The 24,389-nt window shown below is 39.6% G+C and overlaps 1 protein-coding gene across 1 annotated transcript; it reads right to left on the reverse strand.

Annotated features, from left to right (window-relative positions):
* Nucleotides 1-1,061: 1,061 nt before the first annotated feature.
* Nucleotides 1,062-10,903, reverse strand: LOC107193722 (phosphatidylinositol 4-kinase beta). The gene is made up of 12 exons (XM_015583226.1): nt 10,391-10,903; nt 8,004-8,248; nt 5,179-6,125; nt 4,646-4,763; nt 4,308-4,442; nt 4,044-4,210; nt 3,818-3,948; nt 3,500-3,730; nt 3,104-3,418; nt 2,398-2,774; nt 1,842-2,314; nt 1,062-1,616 (listed from the first exon to the last, which is right to left on the reverse strand). The coding sequence occupies exons 2-12, from the start codon at nt 8,183-8,185 to the stop codon at nt 1,429-1,431; spliced, it is 3,264 nt and encodes a 1,087-aa protein (XP_015438712.1). The 5' UTR covers nt 8,186-8,248; nt 10,391-10,903; the 3' UTR covers nt 1,062-1,428.
* Nucleotides 10,904-24,389: the final 13,486 nt, after the last annotated feature.

Consider the following 24,389-nt stretch of genomic DNA (forward strand, 5'->3'; position numbering starts at 1 on the left):
AGAATGCAAAGTTTATTGAGCATCATGCAATATCAATTATTCTGAATCTCTGATCCGCCTTTCTATTCATGAGACGGTTATGAGACACAAGAAAGAGAGTTTAAGACACTTGGAAGTCAGACGGCCCAGGTCTAATACATGGGCTGGCTCGCTGTGACTTTGATTTTGCTTCGAACATTCATTCTCGATTGAATCTTAAACCGATAAGTGATAAAATTTGTCACTTTATATATACAATACCTCTTTACTTTTATAATTTACTTATTTAAACGAACATATATTTAACGTAGAAATACCATTAAATAACTATCTTCACACAACTAAGATATCTCGCATTATGACTATTAAATGTTGTATGCATGTAATAAGAACATGTAAAAACTTTCAAATTGTGATCCTTAAACTTTTACTAATAATAGTTACTCCTTATTACGTATCATTACAATTAAGTGTATTTATAATAGTATTAATCTATAAAGTAGGAAATATTTTGAGTATTCGTCTCGTGCTAATATCTGAGCCAGTTTTACACGTTTCGTCCGCTCGAAGATTCTTCCGGTACAGAATCTTAAAACACTTTGTGTAATTCCTTCGATCGCTATCATCGTGGTGGGATCGGTTATTGCCGAAAATTAACTACGAAAGGAATTCGACAGAAGTTCACGCAATGTATTTTTATGTACAAACTATAGATTGTCCTTTTTCATAATAGATCAGTTTCTTTTTTTTTTCCCGGTAGATGAACGCACGTAGTCACTTCACTGTGTTCGGATTCGATCGTTCCGCCATTTTCTCTACAAATAAGGCACCTTTAACAAATTACGCTGTTATAGGCTATAACGATTCTAGCAGTCCAACATTCAGTCAATGTCACAATGTCTGCACCAACGATAGTTAACTCGCAGTTTGCCAATGAGGCATACATAGTCATTTAAACGTATACAACAAAACCAATTATTCGATTTCATACATTATTCGATATTGCTTAACGTAACAATAAAAATTTCATAAATTATTCCTTGTTTCGTTCGCTATTATTCACGGACGTAACAAAGCCGTTCGAATTTTTTGCAAATTATGTACGTGGCAATTTCATGTTCTTTTTCCTTCATTAAAGATAACTATCACGTTCTTATCAAGAAACTAAGGAATAATTTAAGATCGTGTAAAATTAATCTATTGAAATCAGCCTATACCCTAGTCGGAGTAAATCTACATTTTAGATAGCATTTCTCTGTGTGTCTCGATCATTATCTGCACGTGATCAAATAATTCGATTCGGAGATAATTTGTGCTTACGGAATGCTATAAAGTTTTATACGTTTTATGGAAGGAGTACCACGTATAATCAAACTCAACAATCTCGCGCTCTCTCGTAAAAATCATTCTCTTTCTCACACAAAAAAAAAACAGAAGTTGATGTTATTATTAAAGAGTGCCATTTGCGAAATATTGATACCGATCGTACAATTTAGTTGACCAAGAATGGATACTGGCTTCAACCAAGTCCTCCACATGCCGGCGTAATTGATCCTCCGTCAGGGTAAGATGGAATCTGTTCTTCAATCCTTGAACGGTTGCCGCCCCGCCACTACGGAAACATGGAAGCTGCGATCCTGAAACAATTGTTAATTAATAATATCATTTATCAACAAATATTATCGGAAACATTATTGCTACCATTATTATCCTAATTCTTATTTTTCATCGTACAGGGAAATATATCTAACGACATTTTTTTTACTATTTTATGTTAAATACCGTTCAATATTTATATTTTAAATGATCACGTTCATTGCGACCCACATATTCCATAGAATTTGGTTAAAAAAAAATCATACCTGATAACATGATCTCCACAAGATTAACAATTTTTTCCATGTGTTTTCGTGCGGCGATTAAACCTTGAAGAATCAAAGTTTTGAATTCTTGGAACTGTTTAGATTGACTTCCACCCATCACCTCCACGAACTCGGGAGTCAATTTGAATGGGCTAGTTTCAAATCCCAGGTTCCTTGGCGAAGTCGACAGAATGAATCCGAAGTCTATATGTATTAGATGGCCATCGCTATGGAGCAATATATTTCCGTTGTGACGATCTTTAACTTGAATAAGATAACAGACGAGACAGTATGCCGCGCAACTTTGAATGAAGTTTCTCTGAGCGGTGATAAATGTTTCTGATGTGGATGGGCCGAATTCTCGTTCGAAGTATTGCACAAGTGTTAATTGGCACTGTTTCTTCACTTGGTGCAGTGATACAGTATTCAAAATTGGTTCGATCAAACCGCTATCATTAGACAAGCATAAAATTCTGTAAAATGAAATTTAACAATTAGCAAATTATATTATAACCATATTTTTGAAGACATGCGACAGAAGTGTATAGATTCATACTTGTACGGCTGCACCCAAAGTGGTACTTGTTCATCTTGCCAAATTTTTTGCAGCATCGAAAGCAATTGCGAGGCAAGCAGCTCCTGTCGAAGGTCATCGCCACATTTCACAATAACGGCAAGAAGTTTCCAAGACGCTAGATGACCATATGGACTGGAAGCCCTTATGCGACGCTGCTTTAATTCCCATGGTTCTTTCAACACGGCAGCTGAAGGATCCTCCGGATCATGATTAAATGTTGCACTAGGCGCAGCGGCCATTTCGCTCAACCGCCGCTTTATATCACCAGGTACAAATATTGGTTCTTTACTATCTGATGACTCTTGGCTTAATTGGGATATCGTATCTCTATCTTTTGGCTTACGGAGTTGTAAATACTGTGTAAAAACAAACAATATCGTTATTAATTCCATTTTTCACCTCATGATTAACCCTCTGACGAGCAAGTTGTGTACGCAGTACACGAATTGTTAACGTTAATATACATTGATTTGATTGTCATATAATTACAAAGTATTTACAAAATACGTACTATCCATAGTCTATAAAGACTGTAAACTTTTAATGTATACAAATACTAGGGCTTCATAATTATAAAAAATAATTCTGTGTGTTCACGTATGCGCTCATGAAAGGGTTAATTATTATTTTAACGATTAATAATCATGCAAGGTTTCAGAAAAATATTAATTTAGTAGATAGATACCTGTTGAGTAATTTCATCGTCTTCCTGACTCCAACAATCGATAGGATCATCATCAGGGAAAGTAAATGCGACTTCCGTACTTCGTACTGAGTACGGGGAAATATTTTTAACCGGGGTTTGTCTGATCGGTGGCATGTTCTGTTGTGTTTCTGAAGCGGATATGTTTGATGAATCAATCACGGTGGATTGTTCGCCTCCGGTTAAATTTTCTTCGGATTTCGTATGCCTCAACGAATGTCCTATTATTTTTGTCGGTACGGGTGATGTATAAATATCTTCTACTTCTAACACTTCAACGTAAATTATGTATGGTGCCTATAACAATTATAAAATATTAATGTTAAACAGTCGTTACCGAACCTAACTTTAAAATAACATTGTTTTATAGTCGCTAACCTTATCTTTACTATTTAGGACAGCAGCGTATTGCGGTGGCACTCTTACGATATGATGTGGTACTGAACTGTGCAAAGGAAGCCACACCCTTGCAGGGAGATTCAAATTGAGAGTACTAAGCTCCGCTATTAATTGAACAGTTTTACTTTCCTTTGTTGGAATAGTTCCAAGCAATTTACCAATTGATATTAGTGCTTGTATAAATTCGAGTTCTGGAGCAAGACGTGGCGCCTGTAAACATAAACATTATTTTAATTAGTTTCTATAAAGTATCGTCAAAACAAAAAAAGTAATTTATGGAAGGTCATAGAAAATTACATTGCAAAAGCAGTCGGTTTTCTGTCCTCGTAAATCATTTACCACACCTTGGCAGGAATAAAAACAGGTACAACCATTGTCAAATGCTCGACCAGAGCTCAGGTCCCCAAGACTTACTTTATTAATTGTACCTTTAATAAAAAAGAAAGAATAACAAATGTATCTATTTCTACTAATAGAATCTAATAATACGACAAGACTGTGTTAATTAACGCGATATATCTACCGGAATGGCTACGACGTAGTGTTTGAAATAATCCAGTGGCATCAGACTGAGATCTTTGGTGTGTCTTTTTATTAGGAGATGTAATGCTTTGCATTGTAGTTAATAACGGTGGGGCTGGTGTCTGCAGTCCAACTACACGATGTTTCTTACTCTCATTCCCTTTTGGCCTATTGTGTTTTATACGCAGGATTCATTACAAAAAACTTCAAACACTTCATACGATTTATAAATGTACGTTTATTATCTGTTTCAGTTTCTTTTTACCTGAGTTCATCTGAGAGGATAAGATTTTTTAGTTTGGTCCCATGAGACTTCTTCTTGGATGGCAAATGAGCGTCAGAACTATACGCATCTAATAGCCAGGCACATTTCACCGAAAAATCTGCTGACTGTCTACACCTAATACATAGGAAAGTATAATTAATTTCTTTACTTTTGATTTCGATCTTTCTTTACAATAATATCATGGAGTGGCTATATGGGTATTCTAGCATCTTAGGAGGCTTTATAGCGCGAGTATTGAATCAACAATCTTTTTTGTGATTCAAAAAATGAATAAATAATATTATGTTCATTCTGCACATTTAGTGCAGTATGCTTACCTATGGACAAGATATGGATATAGGACTTCTGTAACATCATGCAGTTGTATGTACATCACAACTAGTTGTGGCAGATAGAAGTCCACATCAGTATTTGGGAAACTAAACATCTTGTTCCCTGAAAAATTCCATTCTTTATATTTCATTGCTTACACCGTCGGTATGTACAAATCACTAACAAGAACAGAGTAAGACTGAACAGTTTCAAAAATTGTGGGCTACATGATCTATCCACATTATCGCATGCACAGCCAAACGCTAGAAATCTTTATAATATTGGCACAGGCAACAAGACTACTACAAAATTGCTTCTCATAAAGTATTAGATACTTAACACACAAGGACTATAATTCGATATCAACAACTGTCCTTCAATTTATAGCAAACTACACGGAATCTTTGTTTCACTCTGATTGGTTTTAGAAACAAGAAACAGGGCGACAGTGCGGAACGTGATGTGAAATTCACTTTTCAACGACCTTGACCAGCTAACAACTATTTGGACAACCACCGGTAACGAAAAAGCTGCTCACCAAGATAGCTCTGAACGCCAGGCTCCTTGGAATTGAACAGATAAGAAATCGCCATCGACATGTCGAATATCTGACTCTCGAACAGTCGGAGCAAGCATCCCTCGGATGGTTTCGGTTGTACAGTCTCTTGCCTTCGACACACGACGCCGGTCGGTTTTTTAACGGTCGACTCGTTCGCCTCGGACTGTACGGTCGTCCCGCAGCACAACGTCATCGCCGCGCCGGCCAACTCACTCTTATCGTTCACCGGCGAGACATCCAACGGATTTTGGAAGTCCCGCGCGTCGACCGTCACGGCCATTTCGGCGCACAGTTCGTCGAGTCGGTATTCGTGTGCCTCGAGTTCTTTGACCGCGCTACCGGACCGCAGTTCCTGCGTGCTCGTCTCACCACCACCGATGTTCGTGTTCTCGCGTTCACACGGCTGTTTGCCACGTTCACTACCACCATCACCATATTCACCCTTTTTCGACGGAGGTTCACTTAAACACACTATTTCGACGGGGGACACCGGCATCGACACCGAGACCGTCGACAACACTCGGACACTGCTGTTCACCTCGCCGTCCACCGCGTCGACCCCATCCATGTCACCCGGCTGGGACAACGACGAGTCGAGACTCTCGCGGCTGTGAAGATGGTCCACGCTCGATTCTCGGGTCGCCGCGTTCGTTGCGTCGCTGGACGAACCGCTGTCGGAACCACAAAGTATACCGGAGTCATCGGATCCAAGGCTGGCGAGATCCTCCCGTTCCCGGCTGCGCACCTTGCACGGCGGTACCGCGGCCTTAGCTACCGGGGCCGGTGTTGTCTCGCATTCCGGGCTCGGCGTCACATCCACTTCCGGGATACGCTGCAGCGCGGAATCGAGACTTCGATTTCGGTGATGGTGCGTCAGCGTCGTCGCGCTCGTCTGCGGCACCGGCGGCAACAGAATACCCATTGACCTGCAACACAGAACCGACGACGACGTCGTTGGACTAATTTCCATGATTGATTCAATTGAAATGGAAGACACTAGATATTACACTACGAGCACAGGCATCCCTTAACACGTTTGCTGCCACTGTTTCCTTTGGAAACTGTTCATAACGGACTAGGACAGATGTCCCAATTACTGCCACCTTAAGATTGTAGCTTTATCCCTTGCCTTACAACATCCAGTCAGACACGTTATGAGGATTTTAAACTGAATTTAGTAAACATGTATATTATTCGGTTTGCTTTGAATCGACGGGAAATACTTTTCCGATGGTATCAACATTTTAGGCTTCGAATAAATGTAACACTTGCCATAAGAATTCCTTTTGTGCCTGGGGAAATATTAACGATAAAGTCATTCTTGAGAGTGAAGTCGTAAAACAAATATGGCAAGGGGTTAACTTCATTTTAATCAGTTTACGTGCTGTTTAACATAAATATTGTTTGGAATACAATATTATTAATTGTCTTTTGCATTAGAAAATATAGTTTTGTACATTAAATATGAAGAATTAATTGAAATCTGCAATACCAATGACCCTGCAACTGTCACCACAGTAAATCTTATATACTTTAACAATTCGTTTTGTACAATAGATATAGGTTGAATAGTAAAATTATGGCTCTTTGTTTAGTATGATTTCGCCATCACTTTCTACATATGTAGTCGCGTTATTGGCGCTCAAATTACACTTTCATTTCTCAACATTAATTTGTAAATATCATTAAATTATTAAGTATTTCTTTGTTTTTATAGAAATCAGAGTTCCAGTTTAATAATAAAATTTGTTGTACACAATTCTTTATACATTACGTTTTTATTAAGTAAAATAAACAAAGTCGCAATATTAGGGACAATGGCAGTAATTCGGACATTTACCGTACACATTTTTTGACGTTTCATTTAACGATAATGTTCATTATAGGGTATTACACCTCTGTCGGGAGACTTCAGGAAAAGAAAGTAAAAACAGATGGCTAGTGTAGTCTAACTGGTTTTCAACATTGAAAGCCGAATTTGCATTGCACGAAACCAGACGTTTAACAGGATTTGTGTTGCAATAACACAAAGATAAAATTCCTGTAAAATTGTATGCTATGGCCATACTACATATTGAACAAAAATGTTTCGTAAAATGTAAAGACGTAAATCTAGGAGTAAAGACGCGATATTGTAAACTATTGTCGTAATGGTAAGCTAAATTGTCGTCGACGTCTTTACTGCAGTCAATGCAGAATTCCAGTACAGTATTCTACTGTATAGGATCTATGCTACAATGTATTCCACTATGTAGAGTATACGTACTGCGCTACTATGTTCGTCAATAGGGTAACTCTAAAAAGAAGAATAGAAAAGAATAATTCTATATAATTACGAACAATAATAAATATCCAGTTGAAGACAGAGATGCAATTAGCTTTCATGCGTTTTGATGAAATCTGAAAAGCTTTATACAGGATATTCTTTATGAATAGGTGACATTTGAAATACTGTGTCCGTGTTCGCTTTCAAAAGGCAATGCGACGAATGACTGCAGAGGTCTGCAGTTTCGTAGGCGGAAGCACTAAAAGTTTAAGTTTAAATCTGCGTGGCCTACTGTTTGTCAACGTTTACTCTGATTAATTTTATTTGACATGTCATTTTTCTTGCTGAACGGATATATCGTTAGAAATGCTTGTGTCTGTTGTATCAATACTTGGAAGTCTCGACTTGGTTTTCGAATTCCTCTATGAAGATAATACCACGAGCTATGCAGATAGCAGAAATGAAAAATTACCAGCTATCTACGTCTATAAATGTCCTCCGGAAGCGTGGGGCTCGGTCACGTCTATTTGTTACATACCTAAAGTCCAAACTGTGATTCCGTTGATGGGTGGTCAGCCTGTTACGGTTGTTGATCGGCGGATTTGTCCGTCCGTGCACGAGAGGAACATTACAGTTGGCTAATTTATGCCGTTTGACGTGTGCCACGCTTTCCTGGTGTGTCGATCCACCACTAGGTGTAACAGCCACTACTTCACTCATATTAAAGTCGAACGAGCATCAGCTCGGCCAACAGTCATCTGCTGTTCATGTTGGATCGTCCACCTACGAACAACCAAAGCCGAACAATCGAAGCGTTGAAGTAAAAAACGAGAGAAAAAGGAGCTTACGTGACTACGACGACGGTTGTTATCGACCGAATAATACGTGTACTTTCGAAAAATCGCCTCGAGACTCTATCCCGATAAGAAATGATTGGCGCGAATACATGACCAAACGAAATTATGCATCTTCCTCTTCCTGAGCTACGAATTTCTCGAGAAATATTTCATCGTCGATAATAATTGTCCTCTCTGGATTGGTTTACGTTATTTTTTTATCGCGTGTACTCTATCCGTTTAGGTTCCGAGAGGCCCAATTATGAATGGATGACCCACTGGAAGTTACACGGTCCTGAATGTGTTAAAACTCTCACGTGCAACTTGTCGTGTCATTGTGTTGGTACAGAAATGTTCTAAAATAACTTTTATTATAACGAATACGATTTTACGGAAACATTTCAACTAAAATCAACGTTTCAAAGTATTAGATGAAAAAAAAATAGTTTTTATCGACTACAATTGACTTATTCGAATAAGGAATAAATATTTACACACCAAGTTACGTTAAACGGATAAGTCTTTCTTTACATAACTAACGAACAGAGAACGTTATCCGTTGTGGCCAAAGATTAATCTTAGATTGACAAACTTAAATGCGCAATGTTTTCGGTCGTTATCAGTGCCATGCGAGATCCGATAAAGGAATTCGTATCTTAGATATACACCGTTTAACGCGTGGTCTCGCGAATCAATAATACAATGATAAACCAATGGAACATTAAGTAACATTATAAGAAGTCAATCGTGCCACTCTATAAATGTGTTACGATTGAATTTTACTCATGACGCGAACGTCTCCGATGAAAACTTTCGTTTGTCATGTTGCTTGAAGCTATTGCATAGGAATGTTGAAACGGGCTTGCCATTTACAACCACGTGAAGATACAGTGTTCAAAATAATTAGAGGACCGCAACTGTAAGCGGTCCTATTACGCGAATCAAACGAAAGAAACGAAGTAAATGCTACAAATATGATAAAATGATCATCTTTTCGATACGATTCTGGTTTTGTTTCCATAAAAAAACTTTCTTCATATGTTATGTACGCTATGTCGATGGGTATGAATGCAACAATATGATTCTCTAATTGTTTTGAACGGTGTTTCATCACAAGCATCGAGCGTAAGCAAGCTTACTTATTATTTCATTGTCAGTTATAAACAGCCAAACAGCACTTCGTCGGAATTGTCAAACTGATAATAATCCCGCCTATAAATTACCCATTGCATACTGACGCCGAGGTTCTTGTTTCAAAATGAAATTCAGAAAACACTTCAATTTAAGCGCGATTGCGTTGTATTTGCAATTCACGAAGAGAGAAAAAAAAATCATCTCGTACAAATGCGGAACGATAACCAACCACGCAATGAGGCACCGTGACAGGAGCGTGAAACTCGTGCTAGGTACGAGAAAGTCGAATGCCAGTCCGAACAAAGCGTACGTCAGAATTTACCCTCCCTACTTCTGGGGGCCACCACGCACCGCTTTTATACAAAATTCCTCGTTAATATTCTTTTCCTTGTCCTCTTTATTTTCTAGTTTACAGGAAAACGAAAGTCCTGCATTCCCCACCTCCCATCCAGCGTTCCCCACCCCCCGAAAAAAACGCGTTAAAGATGATCACTTTCTAGACAGAATTGTTTCGTCGTTATCGTAACCGAAATCACCGGCGAACGGTCTCTTCCTTTTCCCGCGAGATTAGACCCGCTTTACGGCGACTGGCCGAGTGAAATCTCCGGATGAAAAATAATTCAATAAAGAGGAAAAAAGCCCGTGATGGTATACCGGCTTTTTACTCTCCCTCTTTTATTCAAGAGAAGAAGAACTCTCGTCCCTTCCGCCCGACTCTAACTTACACGGTGGTGCCCAGCGGTCGCGCAGCGATGGGTGTGCCAGAAGCACAGAAACCCAAGCACCGCCGACAGCCAATGGAATCCACACCCCCATGGATATTATGCCTCTCCCTTATTTCATATTCTTGCTTGATAAAATCAATTGGACATGGAAAATCCGTTTTCCAACAAAACGACAGCGCGCACGGTCACGACGAACAGGACGGAATGTCAGCGTTATAAAAAAAACTCACCTCGTACTTAGAATTTAGAACTTTGTTGCGATCAGAACTGCACCATGCGTGGACGTTCCTCACTTTTGTCTGCACAGCGCGTATAAAGTGGTACGGATGAACAGTATTACGGAATAAGACGCTAGAGAAAGAGAGGTAGGATAGAGAGTGTGCGTGTATGTGTATCAGAGAGAGAGGGAGAAAGGTTGACGGTGGCAATGACGATGATGCAGCGAACCCGCGAGTACGCAAAATACCACTGGTGCGAAAAAGACAACAGATATCCTTTCCAATGGCAGACTCCGACTGTCACGCACCGCCTTGTCGTCCCTCGTTTTCAGGCGATTTTGCACAACGTCTGGCTACGCCCTGGCACGTTCGCGCACGGAATCACACTTCATCACTTCCGTTTGATCGTATCGAGATGCAACTGACACAAAGACGTTAATAAACGAGATTCTCTCGGCCCGAGAACGCGACCGAAAACACGCACCAAAGAATCTCCGTGCCAACGTAAAAGGCGACCTCGCCAAGCTCCACTGCTTTTCGCACGACGCACTGAAGACTACTATGCGCACTACTGCCAACAAAACGGATGCAAAGTCCAGGCGGCCATTGAACAGTATCGTACAAAGATAGCTGGGGCCCCAACGCTTAATGGTAAATGCCAGGAAATGTTGAATTTAATAATACTTTATAAAATGTACTACGACCGTCGTCTTAAATATCAATTATATTCAATAGAAATGCATTTCTATTGGATAAAAAAAACGTCTAAAGAGACGTTTGAATGCTTGCGACTGGTATTACGTTGATGTTTAATATGAATGAAAGAAAGGTACATTCATGTTTTGTCACGTATGTCGGCACTGAACGCACATGTGTGTACACGCGTAGTTTGATACTGTACGCAGAGACTGACAGTAGCGGTTTGCGTCTATTTAGATCAACGCACTTGTGGGCTACGATGATAATATCGGTGTAAGCTGTCAGTATTGAGAAAACCAAGCGGCGATAACGATGGAATGTAAATCGGCACGACAAGCAGACATGCTCGGAACTATTTCCCTTTAATCTCTCTCATGAAAAAGGCGCGTGTATGGACGCCAGTTTGTAATTACATAGAATGGAAAAAAAGGAGATTGTTAATACGTGATCAGTAGACGATCGACTAACCCCAGTTCGTTTGTTTTTCGCTCGAGGTTTAGTGAACGACGAATCTTAGGTTGGTAGCGACAGCCCGAGTGCTCGAATGAGAAAGGTCGTACAACCGTAAGTGCAGCTGTACTCAACGAACCAAACTAGAGACCGGTGTTAGAACCATTAGGAATTCGCGGCCCAGATGTATCAGCAGCATACCATCGTACATAAACAAGCATCGCATTTTTTTATTTCGTTCGAAAGTTTCTTACCGATGGTACAGGATGTTCTTTTTGTTTCACGCGTGTCGCAGAGTGGCTCGTTTTAATCAACGCTGACGAATGTCATCGAAACGATTAGTGAGATAAAACAAATGTTTCAGATAAAAGTTGAACAGTTTCACGAAGGACATACAGTGAGCATGAGTACTCTGTATAGATTATGGGGCCTCGAACATTTGACTATTATCATTTTTTAAACGAAGTCATATATACTGTTCTTCTTTGCAATATTGTAGTTCCAGAAAATACAATGATATGTATGTGTGGAGGTCATCCAACGTGATTTTCCCTATTAATGCAGTATCGTGGAACAATTATACACGTTTCTGGGATTGGATGATAGCTAGAACCACATGATTCAAAGATCGACAAAACTTTCGAGGGCAACTAATTTTTCGGAGCTTTTGGAATAGCCTGAATGTGTCTGATCCTTCAGGCGTGTGCAGTCAATCGAATATGATGTTATGCGAGCCAGGTGGATTTTCCAGAACATGAAACGCTTGTATCATCGAACACGATAAATTGCACTTTTATTACAAGACGAACGCGCGTCGTGCAGACTTTGAACGTTGGAATATTAACAGAAACCTGTTCGCACGATTATGAACGTTATAGACGTTCCCGTTACGTGTATACAATTTATACATATCCTTGCCAGGTAACTATTCTTTTGCAAGCGGGGTCCAAATGCCCGTGAATCTTGGGGTAAAAGCGTGTACGGTCGGCGCTTCCTGTAATTTTATACGCTTTCTAACCGTACTTAAAAGCGAAGAGCCATACGTAGGTGTGTAACTGTCATCGGTTCGTCCCGACTATCATCGGCCCTGTTATCTCGCCTGGACTATGTTGATTTCACTTTTTACCGAGCATCGCGGGCTCCGGTTCCCACCGTGTATCATTGCAGCTTGCGGTTAGGAGTAAAGAGGTTCTCATTTTTCGTCGAGGCTTTCGGTTACAAGCCCCATGCACTTCTTGATAAAATCATTCCTACGTTTCGCCGGGATTGCAGCCAACTTCATCGTCGAATGACATACCGATACATGTACATACCATCGTTGACTTACACCCGGAAGTTTCGACGGCAACAACTATAATATGACGCCAGGACGTGAAAATGTGAAATCTCTACTAGGGCTCATTTTCAGTTGGCGTCACGAGACATTGGACGTACCGATGCCAAGCCGATGATGAATCGCTTCGGTATACTTCCTCCGATTACTCTAACGTTCGAAGAAACGATACGTATGTTTTGTCTCATGCACTCGGTATGCGACGCTTGTGGGATCTAGATGCATGAAAAAACGTCACCGACATATCGATGAGAATGCAGTTGAAATGCCACCGCAGAATTTCTGCTAATTAGGAGAAAGTTTTATAACGATTGGTAAATAATGAACCTGGGTTTTCAATTTGATTTATATTCAAACAAATATTTGGGTATGTGTTTATTCGTTTACCATGAAAAAAAAAACATTTTATTTTACAGTTAAAATTTCCACGTGCATTTGATAAATAATAAGCAACGAGTTTTCCGTTTCTGGGCAACATTCTTCATCGGTGTTTTGTTTTCACTTGTGAACAGCATTGATTCCCAAAGTTATAAGCTTCATAGAAAAATCTGTCAGCAGCAGTGTGCAATCAATAATATCGCCTCCCGCGGTGAGTCACACAAATTCCCCCAGCAATTATTGACTCGAAACGATTAACAGTTTACGTAAACTTCTCTTTTCGTTATTTTTTACTACAAACTGTATAAATCGAGAGCATATATTAAGACAGTATACAGTATACTACAGTCCCTGACCATATTACTGTTACCACGAGTCTGCATTTAGCAGAATCTAACTAACACCAGTCTTCTGAAGCATAATTGTTATTCTTCGATGCCAAAATGTTTTTTTTTGCAATAGTTTATTGTGCACTGGCAATACTGAAAAAAAATTGTTCTTCTACAAAATTTCCAAGTGGTCACATTAACATAGCCAGGAACTGTATGTTGTCTATCGTGTGATGTTAATAACGTGCACTAACACTTATGCAATTCACTACACTTCAGTGTATTCATAACGATCGACTATACGTATATATACAACCTAAGATCTCTCCGTTAGCAGCGATAATAATAAACAGAGGGTGGGAAGCGTTTATTCCGAAGTTAAAACGAAAACCGTTCGTTTATTGTTAGCGCTGGCAGCAACCCTACGCGAGTTGTTGGCGCGTCGCCCGCTAAGCTCCACAACGGAATTCCACAAACCACACGTTTTATCACGTGGACGATAACTGCAATTACAGGTGTCCGTTTAGTTGCGTCATTAATCGTCCTACCCCTCTTCCCCGTCGGTTCTAACGCTCTTAATGCGGGTCCGGGGGCGGACTGGCGGGAAATCCACGACGTGTGCGCGTCCATCGTCGTCGGCCGATGAAACCACGAGACGGACGATCAATCAAGCAACCAGGAAGAAATATCGAGTAGAACCGGCCTGGAAGCTCCGTAGGTTCGGCATCCTTGGGTCTTCTACGGTGGAATTAGTCACTGGAAGCGCGCTTCGGCTAATCGTTGAGTAGCCCCGAGAGAGTAGGACGGTTCTCCGTGCGTCCGCGATTTGCTAATGTAAACACTGGCCGGCTGGTCGTTGTGGCCGTCGCGCATTGCATCCCGCCACGCTTTTCAAGCTCCCCATGTCAATAATCCTTGACCTATTCGACAGACGTATTAACGAGAATGGGGGGAGCCTAGGCGTTCAGGCTGGACGTTGAAAAACCTGCGGCTCGCCCTTGCGATTTCATGCGTTTTCCCCCTCCAACATAACCCTCTTCCCCAGCCTGTAACCGTTTCCGCGGGCCTGTCGTTTTTTTTCATCGTACCTGGATGCCGGGCCATTGGTCAAGCACCACTGGACGTATACTGGAAACAGTCTCGGGGAAACGGGATATTCATACGGGCGCGCTCGGCCGCCTATGCCTCTCTGTGCAAAGCCAGGGACCAACGTGGTCGATCCACCCTCTTGCCTCCTCGCCAGGCCCGCTCTATGGCATCTCAGAATGTCGTACGGCATACGTTGGATAGCGTGTAGCGACCATATGGCATACGGTATATGTATACCCACACCCAATGATGATACGCAATCACCTTAAGCCAGCGGTGCTCATAACGATCGGCTCGCGTGCTATCGGCGTGTTTATCGATAACCACCGTGCAACACCTAGGGAGGCTTTTTTTATACCCCGTGGAAGATATTTGCGGTCTGGTTGCTCGAAAAATAATACGGTTGTCTTGTTACTGCACGCCGGAAGTGGAGATTTTGTCCCATGACTGGTGAAAATCGATTAACCCCCTGGGTTGGATTCTGGTACGGAGTTTTTGATGTAAGTAGGGTCATGGGAAAAACATAATTTAAAACATTTGTTTTGTTAAAACACGTGTATAGAGAAAAGTAGACAGTAGAAGTTATACATTTGTCCATAGTATTAATTTTAATATTCACACATCGTCGCTCTAGTTTTTAATTGTTGTATCTCCACTAGTTTCTGAACTGTGAAAACTGAGTTTAATGTTTACGAAACTTAATCTTACAGAAGCAGGAAAGTAATGAAATACACTATGATATTTAACAAAATTTTATCTTATTATCAAAAAAAAAAGTTTAATTGTTTGTACTTGGAAATACAACCATTAAGAAAAAAAACATTCAAAGTTTCAGAGTTAACAGAATATTTGTTGTTTCCTCGGTTGAAGTTTCTTTATGTTATGGTAAATTTTTGTTCTTTGGACCAATGACACGCACGTAGATTGATTAGCTAATAGTCCAGCACAATTACCGGATGAATGTTAACGCAAAGGGTTTATAAATAAGTAAGATTTACAACGGAAGTGAATCGCGTCAAAGGTGTTACGAAGACTCGAGGGGTTCTACCAGCATGAAGAGAAAAACGGTGACAGATTCGTATTTAATTAAAAACTTTCCTTTCCACGAAAGTGCGTTGAATCGTTTTAACACACGATGCGAGGCGTTGCGTTCAAAGAGGAGGTGTTGTAGTTAGCTGACCTCTTGCACAGATATCTGAACTTTCAAAAGAGAAGAAAAAACGGGCTGACCAACATAGACCGACGTCGATATCGAAGTTTCTCTTTCCGTGTTTCACGAAAATAATCGATTATCTCGAGACGTTAGATTCCAAGTGTGCATGAAACGCCCCAAGAAAGAGATGTGATCGTCGCAACGGCTCGGTGAACCTTGCGTGCCTTGTCCTGTGTCACTGCAGCCTTGACCTTCTGCCTCGCACCAATTAGATTCAAGAGCGTTCTTATTCCGAACAATTTCTCCAAACGGGGCTCAATCGGACCCAATCGAAATCCACTAGTCGAGTCTCGTGGGTAACACACGTCACTGCCATGTATAACACATGTCTGGACCCCAGAGTATATTAAGTCACACTTTTCATACTTTAGAGGAGAGCAAATCAAAGGTGCGAAAACCTTGTGATTTTGACACTGTTCGGTGAGACATAAACGAGAAACAATCGATATCTTCACTCTATTGAATGGATTTAAGAGAAGTCTCTACATTTAGAAATGGCGGCCATTTTCGGTGTCACTTTGATCATTATTTAAACATTTTTAGATGTTTATAATCTAATAACAATTTACATCATTTTATTCGGGAGAGTCCAGAGAGTTCTTTCGTATCAAAAGCAACTGAATAATTATTACTGTAAAAGCGCAACACACTTCTAAAATTGAAAATTTGCAATGTTTTTTAAAAGATTGATGTTTTCAAAAACTGGACGTACTTGGAAAAAATGGTTTGCATAATACGAAAGTAACGTGCAGGTAACGTGTTAAAACTGATGGGAAGTAATTTGTACATGTACTGATCCCGTGACTTTTATTTCATCGTAACAAAATACATGAGTTACTGTTCCATCAATCATGAACTCTGGTCCCATACTTTTGGCCGATGGTGTACAATGTGTTATACATACCAGTGACGCCTTACCCAAGAGAATCGATCTTCCGAAGAATCGAATCTGAATCGAACATCATTAAATCTTAAATCGGCTGGGTAACACGATCGACAAAGCCGTCTTTCGTTTCACATTCCGGCTACGTACATACCTACATATATTTATAACCCGCGCGCGTTTTACGATCTTGCATAACGATCCACGAATGAAACGGACGTTTTCGTTAATTCTCTCGCAAACCCGCACACAGCAGCGTAGTTTCAAGAAGACTAATAATTTCTGTACCATATTCTGTCTTTTCTTTTTCTTTTATGTAACCGAACCAGTTATCGATGATTCATCGTTCCTCAGCCCGCGCGTGTATTATCGTTAGCGTTGATTATGTGTGGATTATACCGCTCATTCCTCGTTCCTCCAGTCCTTGACGAGCTTTTTCTTGTTCATCTCTTATCGTGGACATTCTTCCGCGCATCACACGTTGACCTTACTGATAAGATTCTGTTCGCGAATAACTCGCGGATGTGCTCTTCGCTCGTGCTGCTTCCTGAACGCTGAAGTGTTCGTTTACACGTTCACGGAGGACGTTTAACCCTTGCACGACGGTGCATGGATCGATATAGATTCGAGTTTTTAAGAGCTTCATCTATCTCAACAACCTACGAATCATATTTAAAGTAAGAGTTGTTCGTAGTAAGTCATATGAAAAAAGCAGGTCATCTTCAAATGAACACGTTCGAAAATAATGTTTAAGAAGTAGAAAGTATTAGGATAACAGACGGACCCAAGCACCGATACTTCTGAAATCAACTAGAACGCTACACAATTAAATCTCCATGATGCCACTTTTAAAAGAACATTGATGACCTTCAAATAACCTTGAAAATAATACGTAACCGAAAGTTCGTTTATACCACCATCTTTAGTGCCTCCGATCGATAATATATGAAAAAACAGGTCATTATTGAATGATTGCGTTCGAAAGTAATGTTTAAAAAGTAGGAAGTGGTAGGGGTCCAGACGGATCCAAGACACCGCTGTTGCAGGAATATTAAAAACGTCCGCCTTCCCGGGGTTAAATAATGAACGACAAGGTTTCTATCCGTCCCTTTCTCGGATTCGTTGATCGGCAGACCTAGGAAGAGTAAGATAGTGTGGGCTTCTCTATTTCGCATATGTGCGTTGTTGCGTAGAACTTTTACGGGCGATGTGTATAAGTTGTCCAATATTCCGCGTGGACGCTGGCAGCCGACAACGGTCGATCCCATATTTTGCTAAGATTTCTCCTCCTCGTTCCACTTTCGGTGCAGATGCTCCATCATAATAGTTTCTATTTTCGGTCGGGAGGGTTGGCTACACGCGTTGTAGGTGCAGATGTTCCCCGACGCTCGAGCTAAAACCGTTTTGGGGGGAGAAGGTCGGGGCTCGGCGCGTATACGCGTTTTCACGAGGCTAGTAGACAAATAGGATGTGTAACGGGAAAACGCGATGAACAACCGGGGGCCCCCGGATATCGGTCGTTTATAGAGAGGAACGAAACACGAAGTGGCTTTTACGAGTGACGAGATAAAATCTTAAAGTATGAGTAAAAGAATACAATAAATGTTTCAGGGTAATTTGGCAAAGTGTTCTTTCATTTTTAATGGAAATGAAACCCCTGTTTAATTTCCCGGGCTTCGTAACATAATTTCACGAAAGTGAAGATTAGAAACGTTACTACTAGTTAGCGGCACTTCTTTTAACGAAATGAGAACTGTATGTGCAAATGCTCGATGCTATAATTTCTTTCTTGAAAATGAATCCTAGTAATACTTTTTCTTATTTCAGCCATTATGCCAAATTTTATTTTTTTTCTAAAGCATTCTGTAACAAAATAAATTAATAAAAATTTAATCTAGGGTATAAATTATGGAAAAAGGGACGTTTTAACACATAGGGGGTCGTTTGATTCGAAATTAATGTTTTGTTTCAAGTCGGCCACACGTAAGCGAAATGGCGGTCAGAGCGTTAAAGAAATAAAACAAATGATTCCTGAGAACGGAAGCAGGAAAATAAAGATGGAGACGGCGTAGGCTGATCGTTAAATTGTATTTCACTCGAAAATAATTCGAAGTGAACAAATCACCCGTGCAGTACCAACATCGTGGCTTGGAGACACAATTGGGGACGTGATGAAAATAGAAAGGGAGGATATGTATTGTCGAGGCACTAAAGGGAGTAAACGAAATAGTAAGCGTAGAAAAAAAGAATGAATGAACGTGCCGGTGTCTGTTAAACGCTGCCTCGGCGCACACTCGAGCTCGTTTGTTTGATAACGCCACCAGAGATACAACCATGCACATATAGCCACGATAAGATCAAAGAGTACGGTGACGTTGAAAAAAGGAGAATAAAACGGAGTGAATTCTTGCTAACAATTATTAATCATAACTGTGGTTATATTGTTCTCAAATCGTAGCAGTAAATAGATCAATCGTCTATTAACAAATGTGGACGTACTTAAGGTAACAATCGCACAACTATAATAAAATAAAGGATGTTTTATCTTTATTTTGAACTATCATTAGACTTATATTAATAGAATAAAAAAATTATAGTATAAAGAGAACACCGTTTAAAAGTCCAAATCACGTGTTCGTCCTCTGAATGAAAGAATATCTACAATGATTATTTTCACATTTCATATTTTTCTATAAAATAACAGTAAACAACGCTCCAAAATGTTATCGCAAATACGAATATGTATATAAATAGAGAAACGATATGCCGTGGTACTATTACAGTGTATCTTCTATTTTCTTTTCACAATTATATCGATAAGATGTCTCGACACGATTTTCAACGAGTTTCGACTCCGAGATAAGGAAACACGCAAAGAATGTCTGCTCCGCCATAACGGCGAGAGGAAGCTTTCGGAAAAAGTGAAAATAAAATTCGTTAGATAGTCCATGACAAGCTGGCTGAACGGAAAGTGTCCCAGAAAATGCTTCTGTCGTTTAGCTTCGAGTCCCGCGAATTCCAGGTCGTTCGTGTCTCTCGAGTAACTGCGCGAGGAACGCGGGAATCAAGAGGTATTAGGCTTGGGCTCTTATTCAATTAATTGTCTAGCTCCGTACGCGCATTAACAGGCAGATGGAAGAATGTCGCTGGAATGCGGGTGTTATTAGTCAGAATTTGAATGCACGCAACTGCCCGCTATTGTATATTTATCTGGCATCTCGTTTGCTAATGAGCGGCGTGGAAAACGCATTCCGTTGGCGAAACACGAGATGAATCTTTTCTTTTCTCTCTCTATAAGCGCGTCTACAAGGATGTTTCCAGTGATGCATAGACAGTTACGTAAATAAAGCTGTAAGGAAAATTTCGTTTTTATAACGATTCTTATTTGTAGCACAGAAATATGCAAGGTATTAGACTTTCGTCAGGTTTTAAAAGAAGTATAATAACTTGTCTAATTTACAATGAGGGTTATTTGAGTATTTTCTTATCTTAACAATGGTTAAAGTGTCCCCATCAACTACTATCTTAATATACATGTACTGAAACTACCAAAGCAGTCAAAATGACTAGTTAGTGGACTCTTATGACAATTATTAAAATGTTACAACAATGCATTTTCTCGAATCTTTCGGAGCATTTATTGTAGTATGCAAAATGGAAAAATTAGTTGATTTATAAACTTGAATATTTTCGAAAGGTTGTCGTATTTATCGATCGGGTAAAAATAAATATACCTACGCTTATTGTCGGTAGTTCTAGTGTTAAATATTTGAGTAATTTGTTTTTACGTTGTTTTCGTTTCATGAACCGCTTTCTGTTGTTTAAGTGGTTTATTGTTACTGGTAATATTTTCAATGTTTTTTAATATAGTAAAAGCCAGATTCGAGCATAGTACAATGTTTAACATTGTACCATTACCAAACATTGACCAAGAATATACCAGATTGTATCAATTTAATGATTCTACTATGACGTTATTCATAAAAAGAAGTTTATGTTTTTTTAAGATTTCAAGCTTAATCATTTATACATCCCAGTACATACTATATACATACGTACAAGATATACCAATGATTTCAGCTAGTATGACTGTATAAAATTGATCCTTTCGAAAACAGATAGTGGCATTTATTCAGTTTAATTTTATTACCCTGATAACACACTCTGAGCATGCACTTCATGATAATAAGCGTCCTGTAGTTAGACTGTGGTTACTTTTGCAAATTTATAGTCCTATAAATCAGTCTACAGATGCAAGAATTAATCGAAGACGTAGTTTCTCCATTAACAATTTTAAGGGGCTCAGAAATGAGATAAAGTTATTGAAAATTCTATAAATTCTGCAGTCTGATAAAAATCTTGTCTGCGTCGAACCGAATGTACACAATGTTGACCAATCGGTATCAGTGTTACGCAGGTTATGATCAGAGTGAAATTTTTTATGCAACACCTTTTAATCTCGAGATATGTGCACTTACGTGCATCGTGTGACATAAACAGAACCAACCAGGATGAAGTTACGCCATATAGATATCAGATTTCCAGTTCGTTCCCACAGACTTCGTTTCTTAAGAAACTGGGTATCGAGGCTATCTTTTTCTTTTTTAGTATTTTTAAAGTGTCACGAATTAACCGCCCAATATACGTATTACAAACCCAGGAAATCGTCTTCGAAACCTGAATTAAAATAAAATTCGCCACGAGTCGGTAAACGATTCTTGCAGCATTCCACGAATTACCGTTTAATTACGGTCCTCGTTACGTTACTCAGACAAATGTAATTGTTGACAAGGCACACAATATGATCCAATAACGTTTGATAAAGCCGTGCCGTTGAAAAACTGCGTCGTTTACTTATACTTATTCGATACCACGACAGCAATTGTACACTTTTAAATCATATTTCAGACGCGATTTCTCGCTTGTCATAAGGTAATCATCGATTATATCTACGTTCGATTTCGATTTAACATGTACAGCGGTATCACGGCTTGGTTTTATTGTCGCGAAAAATCCTTGATCGTTGCCCGAGATCAAGGAAAAATTTTACATATTCCCTCTCTCGCGGCCATTTCATTTTATTTTTCCGTCGTTGAAGATACATGACTCGCAACCAACATGTTCCCGTTTGTAGATATTATTACGCCACTATATTAACTTTCCACGCGTATGATCTGACACTCTCTACTCGAAAACAGCTAATATTACCTATCAGCACAATAACGCTCTGGATACTCAAACGATCAATTCAGTTCAGTTGGACGAATCAAGGAAGTGGCTTAGGAATTCTAAGAACACATACTATGCAAATGGTATATTCATTGCCGCGTCAGTCATGATCTCTGATCAAACTTACAATTGTTAAAGATGTGCTGTGTGTCATTTCGAAAGATTTACAGTATTAGAAAAAAAGATTTACAATCAGACGCTTTCAGACACAATCAGACGTAATAAGAAAAATGTATTCAACGCATGAATTATTAACACATTTGCGACTAGAAGTTTTATGGAGCTTTTAAACCTGGAAGCTTTATCAAGTAACTAATCTCTGAAACTACAATTTCTATAGTAAATCTAAAAATAATAATTCAGTTTACTATTAATCATTTTTTATGCTTGCAATATTAGCCTTAACAACTATCGATTTTAGAATCACGAAGACATCGCGTATTATGTTATTGGCGACCAATTGTGTTCGTAATAGAAGAACGTCATCGATTGCCTCTAAGGACGTACATATGTAGGGCTACGTCATCGGCCAGAAAACCGTTAACAGAAAGTAAGCCTACATTACTTTCTACTTTTTCATTATTACCACACATATTATTCTTTATGAATAGACTGCGGTATTTATGCAAAATGACATTTTCTACAGTAATTCATAAAGTCACGAGCAATGGTAGGAATTTATTTATTCTCGTAAGTATCTTATTAAGTTCAAAATAAAATAGAAAAATCGTTGGATCTAATTAAAGTTTTCTTTTTTATTGTATTTCACAGGCCCCTATAGGCTATAAATGCATAAAATCCGCAGTCTATTTATGAAGTATAAAACGAGTGTGCATTTTGCTATCAGAAAATTTCTCTCTTCGAACGCGTGTATGTCACTCTATTAACTCGTGTGTACTAAAGATTCTACCTTAGTCCATGGAGAGAAGCAGACAGCGTATAGTTTCACGCGCTCGTTCATCCATTTTTCCAGTTCTCCGCATCCTTCACCTTCTCTTTCTTTCTTCGTGGTTGTCTCTTTTCGACTTATCAAACGTACGTGTCCCCCCGGACAATAATACGATCCACGTGCGTTCATTCATAGAACGCTGGCATGTGATTTACAGAACGCCGTTTACGGGTTTAGTCCGTAATCAAGCATAAGTCCGCGGACACCATGAGCGGCAGCCTCGCAGCTCGAGATGACACGTATGCACAATCGGATGTGCATTGCATACATACGTACGGTGGCCGTTGCTTGCAGGACTGCTCGAGTGACGTCCCATTCATTCTGTGTCTAAGCTACACATAGGGCCGATAACTGTGAACCAATCGGTTTCGCTGGATGCTCGTTACGTGTTTGTAGAACAATGTTCCGAAAAATTCCACGTAGGAGAAATTTATGCCAAATTAATATTCGACTTAACATTTATTTCAATACCTAGGATAAATTTACTACTATTTTTTTTCAGAAGCCAAGTTTGCTCGTCGGTGTACGTGGGTTGCACAAAAGAAAGTTATACATTTTACAATAATTATTTACATATTTATGTAACACTAAAACTAAGAATAGGAAGATATAAACATAATTCTTAAAAAAAATGCGAAAAGAAATTGAAGATTGGTTAAAAGCAAGGGTATAAGACTACAAATAAAAAAAGAAAATTCATACCGTAAATGTTTACTGAAGACGTACTATAATATACGGGTATATAACCTCGACGTTATAAGACGCTATATCATTAAGGTCTTCTTTTTATGACACCCTGTGTAATACAAATTGAACATAGAAGCGTGGAATACGGGTATATAACCTCGACGTTATAAGACGTTATATCATTAAGGTCTTCTTTTTATGACACCCTGTGTAATACAAATTGAACATAGAAGCGTGGAGCAACTACCCATCAGCAAGAATTTAACGAAAACGAAAAATTTTGCGGATCGTGAAACGTGATCTATGGAACAAAGATTCTAACTTTCTGGCATAAATCCATTCTAACGAATACGAGCAATCAACCGGGAACACTATAAACGGTTGATAAAAGGCTCGTCACGGCGAAATTGTTTGTTAACGCAGCGCGACAATCTCGTTTTCCATACTCTAGAAAACTTCACCGTTCGCCTCGTGATCGGTTCAAGTCAAAGCGTCTATTCTCGTGCGCGGAACTTGGAGCAAGTTAAGGGCAAAAACATATCATCATGGCGGGACGCATCATCGCCTACGATTCTCCGTCGATGTCGTTGAGCCTGCTTCCAGTCGGTCGTTGTAATAAAAATAGTTGGTCAGTTTTGCGTTAATTTTCCGGTATTAGAAATAACCAGAACACTGCGGATGGAGGGAGGGAGGTGCGCATGACCGTAGGTACTACGAGAAAATTGCGCAAAAGCACGGAATGTCGTCCGAAGGAGAAAGAAAAAAAAGGAGA

The sequence above is a fragment of the Dufourea novaeangliae genome, unplaced genomic scaffold, assembly GCF_001272555.1.
Source record: "Dufourea novaeangliae isolate 0120121106 unplaced genomic scaffold, ASM127255v1 scaffold25, whole genome shotgun sequence".
Lineage (NCBI taxonomy): Eukaryota > Metazoa > Arthropoda > Insecta > Hymenoptera > Halictidae > Dufourea > Dufourea novaeangliae.